General features: G+C 44.5%; 1 protein-coding gene across 2 annotated transcripts in view; it reads left to right on the top strand.

The window, feature by feature from the left end:
• The first annotated feature begins 1,283 nt into the window (after nt 1–1,283).
• Nucleotides 1,284–9,476, top strand: part of Nt5c3a (5'-nucleotidase, cytosolic IIIA) — a 34,212-nt gene continuing 26,019 nt past the window's right edge. Inside the window, exon 1 of one of the 2 annotated variants that reach the window (XM_075955040.1) lies at nt 1,284–1,516. In XM_075955040.1, coding sequence (XP_075811155.1) covers nt 1,379–1,516 — 138 coding nt within the window. In that variant the 5' untranslated portion in view covers nt 1,284–1,378. The remainder of the gene's footprint in view (nt 1,517–9,476) is intronic. The other variant, XM_075955044.1, reaches the window with a different exon arrangement.

Here is a 9,476-nt window from a genome sequence, read left to right as displayed (position 1 = left end):
TCAATACAAATTCTTTACAATTTTAAGCAATCTTTGTGCAGAAGAAATGTGTATGTGAAATATATACATTTGGAAATTTTCATTAGTGCATGTATCAGGATAAAAGCTATCCCAAACATAACTGCGAACTCAGGGCTTGATTTGCACCCTATCACTTAGGTCAGACCCATAGCCCCCTGGAAACTTTTTCATCTGCAGAAGGCAACCTTTAGTCACCGTGCACTTCCACCTCACTCTACAATTGTCAAATATAATACATATGTCTTTCATTATCCCAGGATGGTATATGTTAGCCTCAATCTTTTGGCTATTTGGAGATGTTTGTTGTTTGTTAGAGCCAGGGCCATGGTCCATGGCCATAGTTAGCTGGCCACTGTATTGGCAGCAATCATCCTGCCTTCATATGCTAGGTGCATATATTAGAAGCATGATGCGCCATAACCAGCTTGAGTCTCATAATTCTGTAGTACTGCCATTTGTACAATACATAAATTGTTTTACTCTGGTTAATATGTCTTATGTCGATTTGCTTTTAGACCAGCTGATAAACCCTAGAGGAAAAAAAAAAGAATTCTTTCTCCTCCACAGTTATTAATTCTTGACTTCCTTAGGTTGCACACATCAGGAGACAGCCTGGTCAAACAGCAGCAGCAATCTCAACAGAATTGGACCGACTAGCCTGAAAAATTTCTCTTGCACTCCCATAATACCCATTCCGAGAGAAGCAGAGGAAACGATATCAACCCCTTTAAAAACACTTGGCAAGTGAGAACAACTGCAAGTCTGGGCTGCCACACTGCTGGGTAGGATGGGACTGAGAAGGGAAAATTGTAGCACACAGAATACCGCAAAAACCTAACCCTGGCCTTCCAACCCAGGAAGCCAAGTAGCGCAAGCCGAAACGGCGCCGCAGAGGCTGCTGGGCGTTGTAGTCCGTGTTGGCAGAGTCCGGGCACAGTTTTTGAGTGGGCACTGGTTGAAGTCTCTTTCACTGGCGCAGGGCTCGCCTGTATTTCTTGGACGGTCTTACTGTGTATCAGAGGAACAACCTAGCGGCCGGAGCGCTGGGATTCTGGACTATATATACGTTACTTGTTTCAAAGCCGTGAATTACAGAGGTTTCCTTCCGGGTCTTCACCGGCGCAGCACTGGCGTCAGGGTCAGGGGAAGTCCCGCCCCTGAGGTAGGGGCGGGGTTCCGGGGACGGGGAACGTTGTCCCCGCCCCGCTGCCCCGCCCCACGCCTCTCCTGGGCGGGGCTTCCTCAGTCTCCACCGCGCGGGGCGGAGCTCCGGGTTGGTGTGCGGCGTGGTGCCGCGCCCCTGGGCTGGGAGCCGCCGGTCTTCGGGCTGTCGCGCCGGGCGCACGCGGGCCTGCCCATGGACCGCGCGGCCGTGGCGCGGGTGGGCGCGGTGGCGAGCGCCAGTGTGTGCGCGGTGGTGGCGGGCGTGGTGCTGGCCCAGTACATATTCACCTTGAAGAGAAAGACGGGCCGCAAGACCAAGATCATCGAGATGGTGAGTGCGGGTGCAGCGAGCGGCAAGCACGCGGGCAACCGCAGCGGCGTGGGCCGAGGGCGGCCCTGCGAGGGCGGGCTGCACGCGTGCTGATGCTTGACGGTGGCTGTCTGAGAGAATAGGACGCATAGATGCTCCGCGATAACAGCCTCTAGCCGCAAAACCCGTTTCTCCGGAGCTAGTCTTTAATCGGCCCCCGCCTCCAAGAGGTGCAGCTAATCCGATTCAGACTCCTGTCCAGGAGTCGTTTCTTCTTTCCTTCCTTTCCTTTCCTTTCCTTTTCTTTCCTTTCCTTTCCTTTCCTTTCCTTTTTTTAAATCTTTGCATCCGGGCTGCCTTTGAGTTATGTTGTGAATACAGCATCTTCGGTGTTTTTAGAAATGCCAGCCAACCAGTGAGATACTGGAATAGCTCGAGTATTTGGATGTTCTTCCTTGTCCAATGCTCCAAGAAGTGTTCTTGTATCCGTCCTCCAAAGCTCCTGCGTGACTCCTTTAAAATGTTCTTTCAAAAATTATTTACAGCTTCGTAAAAAAAAATGGTCTCAAGAATTCCATTTGAGGTACATTAAAAAGTGGTTTGTTGTTCTTAAGTTGGATATGTTTCGTTTGGGGTTTTTGGTTTGATGGTACTTGTTGACTTTAGCGTGATGAGTGTGATTTCTTTATTGGAGGACAAGTGAACATCCGGAACCAGAATATAAAGTTGACAATCTATTACTATTCTAAACAGTATTTTAGGCTACTCGTGTGTTATGAAAGCTTATTTTCTTTGTATATCGCTGGTTGCAAACATTTTGTGTCACAAGTTTTACTGCCTGCATAAAGAACTTAAATGGCTTTATTTTGCTCCGTTCTCAAAATTGATAATTTAAAATTTATAAGCGGATGTCCCAATCTTTCTGTATGTACTTAACCTATGGACTGGTTCTTCACAACTGTTGAGGAGTCCCTTCGGCTCCTTCAGCCAATAGCCGCTGAGATACCACAAGGAAGGGTTTGCAGTCATTGTGAAAATAATGAAGGCCCATCAAAAATGCCAACTTAGCTTATTTGTACTGTACAGATCGGTACATCTTTGCGTGTACATAGAGTGCATCGATTTAAATTAGCTGTAATGTGTGCCATTCTAGTAATATGCTGTAATAAGCCAAGCGAGTAGCATTTCAGTAGGAAATGTGAGAAGAAATTATTTTGCTTTTGCAAACTTAGGTGGGTATTTGAATGACCTGAAATATGGATTCCAGCTCTGGTTCTTTTTATAATAGCCATGGTTTAGGGGTCTGGTGTGCCTACCTCTATACCCTTCCTTCGTAGAATTTGTAGAAACTCAGGGATATCCATTGAATATCATTGTTCTGGTCACAGATAATATATAACTACCTAACCAAGATAGGCTAGGGGGGAAAAAATGACACCTGTTGTTATCTTCTGCACTCATGGTGATCCTCTTGCCTGAGCCTCCTGAGTACAGGATTACATACATGCATGAGCCACCCTGCTGGCCAGGGCATTTTTAATTGAAAGACATTAGGGAGTTGCTGGTGAGCTATGCATGCCGTGGTGGAAATGTCCAGTAACATAGCAACCTAGATATCTAGAGAAAACCAATTCGAAGGCACACTGGAAGTACTCAGAGATATAAGACAGCCATTTAGCAATGTTGGCTACTACTTTACAAATTTAATTATCCTTGTGTGTGCTCCCTGCATCTATATTAACATCTACCCCTACTCATTAATGGAGATTTCAACATATGTACACTCTATACAGGGTAGAAACTGCAGGGCTTTCCACCTGCTCAACAAGCATACCTACTTCGTTAGTACACCCCAAGCCCTCATCCGGGCTGCATCCTTCTGAGACAGGGTCTTTCTAAGTTGTTTAGCCTTGCCTTGAATTTGCAGTCCTGCCTCGGGTAGGATCACAGGTATGCACCACCGTGACCAGCTCCAGATTTCTCTTTTTCACACCTACAGTCTCTTAAGATTACTGATTAATTTGTCATTAGCAAACACTTCTCTGTGCATTTTATTTTAGAACAATATAGATTTACAATAGTATTCTCATTTACAAGTGCCCTCCTTTATCACATACCAGTTCTCCCCTGTTATTAATGGCTAGTATGATTCATTTAATACAGTTAGTGAACAAATATTGACACATTATTAAGTGCCCATGGTTGGTTTTTGTTTCGTTTTCTCAGATTTTCTTCACTTTTACTATAATGCCCTTTGTTCCAGGAGTCCCTCTTGAGTACCACAGCGCACTTAGTCATCGTGGCTCCTTATCTTACCCCCTCTGGTCCTGAGATTAAACTCAGGGCCTCTGCACACACACACCCCCAGCTACACCCTGAGTTCCTTATCTTTCTTGACTGGGGCACTTTCTCAGGCTTTACTTGTTTTTGTCCTGCACGGTTTCAGGTTGTTGTGGTTAGAAATTTTGTAGACCATTCTTAGTTAGATTTTATCAGGGGGTTTTCTCATGACTAGGGTTGTAAGTTTCTCAGTGGGTGACCTATGAAGTGTTACTGTTACCACGCAGCAAGGTTGCCTGCTGTCAGCCTAACTTGTAACTTGAAGCTGTCTCTGGTTGAGGTGTGCTTGTCAGTTTTCTCCACGGTCAGTTATTTTCCATCTCCTCCTGATGATGTGCCCTTGGGAAAGACATTAGTCTGAGAAGTGTGTGTTTGGAGTACAGAGTTACAGTTCCCATTCTTGGGAGTAAAATATCTGTGTTGATCCTGGGATGATTCCATACCAGAAATTCGTCTGTCCTCACTTATGTGTGCATCACACAGGCTCATAGGTAGCTATCTTATATTTGGAGTTAAAATTCAGTGCTGCTTTACTTGCTGCTGATATTCTTCCCGGTTGACCACTGAGAGCTCTGTGGGTCTTCTGTCTTTGTCACATTCCCGTCAAATCATAAGTGTTTTCCAGCTGAAAATGAAATAGTGGCTGTCCAGGGTCTTGCTATGTGGCTTAGACATGCCTGGAACACAGAATAGCCCTGCCTCAGCCTTCCAAGTGTGACACAGAGGCCATTTTTAAATTTATAATACTCATAATTACTATGCCCCAAACACTCTGATAAGATCAAGGAACCTGGAAGACTCGAAACAAGCAGATTGAGTGCTGGTCTTGGAGTTATGTTGTCATGGAGCCATGGGACTGCAGAAATTGACAATATGCATACTTTAGATTCAACACCTTTCTGCTCGAGATGTTGGCTAAAGCATCTAACAGACTGTGCCTAATGGGAGTAAATCTTTTATTTATTTTTTATTGTTGTATGTGTAGGTATGTCCATGCACACATGCCACAGCCCATGTGTGGAGGTCAGAGGACACCTCTGTAGAATCAGTTCCCTCCTAGCTTTACCTGGGACCCAGGAATGGAACTCAGGCAGCCAGGCTTCACGACACTAGCAATGTCATCAGTCCCCAACAGTAAGCCTTTCTTTCCAATTCAGACATCTTCCCAGAGCAGGGGCCTGTGTCTCCAGCTCTGGACGGCCATTCCTTGGTCAATGCTGCTCAGAATCAGCCGACAGAGAGACTGCTCCGGCAGAGAGAAGACCGAGTATGGTTGGCCAAAAGCATCCTGCTACCACATACACATTTGCTTGGTCTCCTGCGTTAGTTTTAATATTTGCTCAGAGTTACCAGACTGTGTTTGTCTCTATAGTTTTTAAGACTGAAAGAAAGAGAGAGAGAGAAAGAAAGAAAAAAGAAATAAAGATAGATTAGGAGCAAGGTGGTTTTGTAAGTGGGTATACAGTACCTTTTCCCTTGCTTGGGCACTACCCTGGATACCCTTGTGGAGCCCAGGAGCCTGGGAACATTGGTCCAACAGCTCAGGACTTTGTAAGTGGTGTGCCCTTACACAGGTTGCCTGTCCTCTCTACACCTGAGCAAACTGTAACTCGGAAAGTTCTCTCTCTAAGCTTGGGGTTGATTTCCACGTCAGGGAAAGAAGGGTACTGTTACAGGCTGAGGGGTCCCTTGTGGCTTTAGGATGGAAATCCAGTCAGACTAATGTTCTGTGTCTGAAGCAAAAGCAAGGTGACCAACTAGAGGAAGATACAAAGAGGCTGTTCTGTAGGCAAAGGAGGCCCAATAGAGGCAGATGCACCCGTCCTTCTGGGAGACTGTGACTAGCCATGCCTTTTCCAGACCTTCAGCTTCATCTGCACCAGTGTATACGTGCTTGGCTCAGGATGTGCCTGACCTGGGTTCCAGCCTCCTCTGCAGTTCCCCATGGACAGTTCTAGGTCAGACTTGTCATTTTCATGGTCCTTGATGGAACCTGCCAATCAGTGGCTCATTTTATCTGCCGGGAAAGACAACCAACTAAAATGCAGGAAAAGACTGAAATGTTGCCAAGAGAGCGAAAGAAAAAGCTTTATTGAGGCAGGCTACAGTTTCCTCAGGCTGCGAGTCTGCTGGCTAGCGGTGAGGTGGGAGAGGCCCCTAGGAGCTCCCAGTTCCTTATCGTCTTGCCCAAAGGTTTGTTTCTGAGCAGCCCTTCCTCACAGTTTTTCCCACAGAAAGGAAGTAGCCTCCTAGGAAGCCCACTTACTCTCTGTGTATACCCTTTTGACCTTCTCTCAGTATATCCTTTTGTAAATTGAATTATAAAGACATTAGCCTATTTTTCCCGATGAGTTTTTTGTTTATTTTATGCTTTTTTTCATGTTGAAGTGGTGTGTGTGTCTGTGTGTGTGTGTCTGTGTGGCTGTGTGGCTGTGTGTCTGTTCTCAGCACCGGTGATTTACTATGCTAGGAAAACATTCTACTTCTGAGCTGCACCCCCAGCCGAGTGTTGGCTGCCCTTAGAACAAAACCCTCACTTCATCTTTCCTCCACATTTATTTAGGAAGCTAGCCTTGTTTTTCTGTAATGAAATCCTGCATAGAAGGATTTCATTGGTTTGTTTGGTTTTGGTTTGGGGATTTAGGTGCTATTTTGTTTGGTACAGAGGATTGAGCCCAAGATCTTACACATGTCTAGGTACATACTCTGCTCCGAACTGTGTACCCCAACCTGGAAACCGACTCTTCTTCCCCATGTCTTCTGTGTGCATGACACACTTCCTTTGATACCTCACTTGCTCTTAGTCCTTAAGTTTTAATTGTTGTTTTTATGTGTGTGTGTGTGTGTGTGTGTGTGTGTGTTATTGATGCTGTTCTCAGCACTGGGGATTTAATATTTGAGGAAAGCATTCTATTTCTCAGCTGCACCCCAGGCCTAGTGTTGACCACCCTTAGAACAAAACCCTCCCCCCATTCCTCCACATTTAGGAAGTTCCCCTTCTCTGTGATACAAATGAAAGTTGTATAAAGTTGGCATTTTCTGACAGTTATCTACCTGTTAGTTTATTCGTATATGACTGCCCAGCAAATCTATTATTTATAGAGACATGCCTGACCTCTAGTCCCTTGTGGTGTCTGTAAGGCCTTGATTTGGTTTTATCTTGGAAAATAAACTGAGATCTAATAGTTCAGCAGAAGTAGGAATAGTGAGAAGGATCAAGTATTGTCCTAGTAATAACAGAGGTTTAGAGATCAGCGTTTTAAATAGATGTGTCTTCCAGGTAGATTGGCACATGATGAAAATTAAGAAGGATGTTTGTAACTGGATATACCAAACGTTGCCACCACGATCTCCTTTGCTTTCAGGTCCTTAGTTTTCCAAGCTACTTATGAAGCAAGAACTAAGAAAGGAAGGGCAAGAACCCCATTAGTAAGACAAGAGCCCAGATGGGCTACCAGAGTCACAAGGGACTACCAGGACCCCAGGGAAGCCTGAGGGACCACCAGGTAGGTGGCTTGCCATACAGTAGGGTAAAGACCCAGTCAGGAGTAGGAGGACTGAGTGGAAGAAGTCCATGCCAACTTGGTGGTTTGAATGAGCATGGCTCCCATAGGCTCATATCTTTGAATGTTTGGTCCCATTGGTGGAACTATTTGGGAAGAATTAGGAATGGCCATGTTGGAGAAAGTGTGTCACTTGGGATGGGCTTAGGAGTTTCAAAATCTGACATCATTTCCTGTCAGCTCTTTTTGTGCTTGTGGATCAGATGTAAGCTCGCAGTTATTGCTCCAGCCACACCTGCCTGCCTGCTCTTCTCTTGTGTTCCTTGGTGATGGCCATGGACTCTAACCCTTTCGAACCATGGCCTTTAAGTTAAATGCTTTCCTTCTGTAAGTTGCCTTGGTCATGGTGTTTTGTCACACCAGTGGGAAAGGTGACTAAGACAGCCTACTTCTCAGGTACCAGGATTTTACAGTTTATGTGTGTTTACTATGATTCATTTCAATCAGGTGGAGTGACTCAAGTGGTATTCATGTGAAGGCAGGTCCTACACCACAGAAAACAACTTCGGCGTGGATCAGCAGAAACTAGGAGTTGGGTTCCTTAAGAAAAAGGTATATGCTTTAGACTTCAGTAGGAGTAAAGGGAGGAGGGGAAAGAGAAAGAAACTGAGAGAGGTTTAAGTGTTTTAACGGTAGTGCTGTGTGTGTGTGTCTTATAATTTTGCTTTTCAGAGAATACAACCTCGAACCAAGTTTGAAGATGAAACACAGTTTGAAAATGAAGTAAGAACTTAAGAACCTTGTTTCCAATTGAAAATAAAGGTGGTTTATGAGGTACATTGTTCAAGTTTGAGAAGAGGGAAGTACTGATAAAATTAAACCCAAAGGTCACGGACTTTAAAAAGAATAAACAAATCTAATTTGTGAGAAATCATGTCTTCAAGGAAGTAGGAGATGACACTGAGGGCAGTATTTGAGGAGTAAAAGTCAGTTCATCAAATTTGAAGAAAACTTATTTCAAGATAAGAGATGTAAGTGCGCTCAACTCTTGACATTGACCTTATCTTTGTAGCCAACTCTCTTTTTCTCGAATTGTCTGAGCATAGGCAAGTACTCTACCACCCATCCATCTCCCTAGCCCCTGAGATAATCTTGAATTCCCAAATTAGCAACTCTTCCAGAAGTGTTTATGGCAGGCCACGTGACTGTCTTCTGAGTCACGCGTGACGTGTCGTGCTTCCTCCTCTTATCTTCATGTCAGTTGTCAACCCTCATGACGAGTCTGAAAGCCGAGCTAGTGAGCTTAGAGTTACTTCCTGAAACAGTTAGTGTTTTTTTCTTATTTCTTCTATTATGTGTTCATCTGTGTGACAGATGGACCAGTTTCGAACAAATGCCTCACATTTTTAGTCTGTTAAAACACTCTACTTCTGTCTACTTTCCGTATTTGAATTAGCAGCATAAGCATTGACTGGGGATTGAGAGGTAGACATGTTTTTCCTTAACAGAGCAGTGTGAGCCAAGGCTCCCCAAAGCAACCAGAGACTATAGAGCATTATTTTTAAACCCAGTTCTTCCACTTGCTAGTGATGTAAGGAAAGTAAATTATGTAGCCCTACCTCATATACACAGTCTGAACCAGAAATCTGCAGATAAGGACCAGCAATCTGAGGTTTTTGTTTGACTTTTGTTTGATTGTTTTGTAGAAAAGATTTTTTTTTTGGTTTTTTGAGACAGGGTTTCTCTGTGAAACAGTTCTATCGTGAAACTCACTCTGTAGACCAGGCTGGCCTCGAACTCACAGAGATCCGCCTTCCTCTGCCTCCCAAGTGCTGGGATTAAAGATGTGCACCACCATCACCACCTGGCCTTTTTTGAAAGGAATCTTATGACTGTTACCTAAATTGGGCTCAACTGATCCTCCTGCCTTCATCTCTCTTGGGTTCAAGACAGCTGTGCACTCAGGTCTAGCCAGCTCTCTGCTTAAACAGGGTGTTCTAAAATTGTACAGGACTTTTAAGTTCATTCTTTAGATTTATTATAAGATACTTTAAAAATATCTCATTTTTAATTCTGTGTGTGTGTGTGTGTGTGTGTGTGTGTGTGTGTGTGTGTGTGTGTGTGTGCAGGTACTTTCA

Source organism: Microtus pennsylvanicus, chromosome 21, assembly GCF_037038515.1.
Source record: "Microtus pennsylvanicus isolate mMicPen1 chromosome 21, mMicPen1.hap1, whole genome shotgun sequence".
Lineage (NCBI taxonomy): Eukaryota > Metazoa > Chordata > Mammalia > Rodentia > Cricetidae > Microtus > Microtus pennsylvanicus.
The sequence above is the reverse complement of the archived record's forward strand: the minus strand, read 5'-3'. Positions and strand labels throughout refer to the sequence as shown.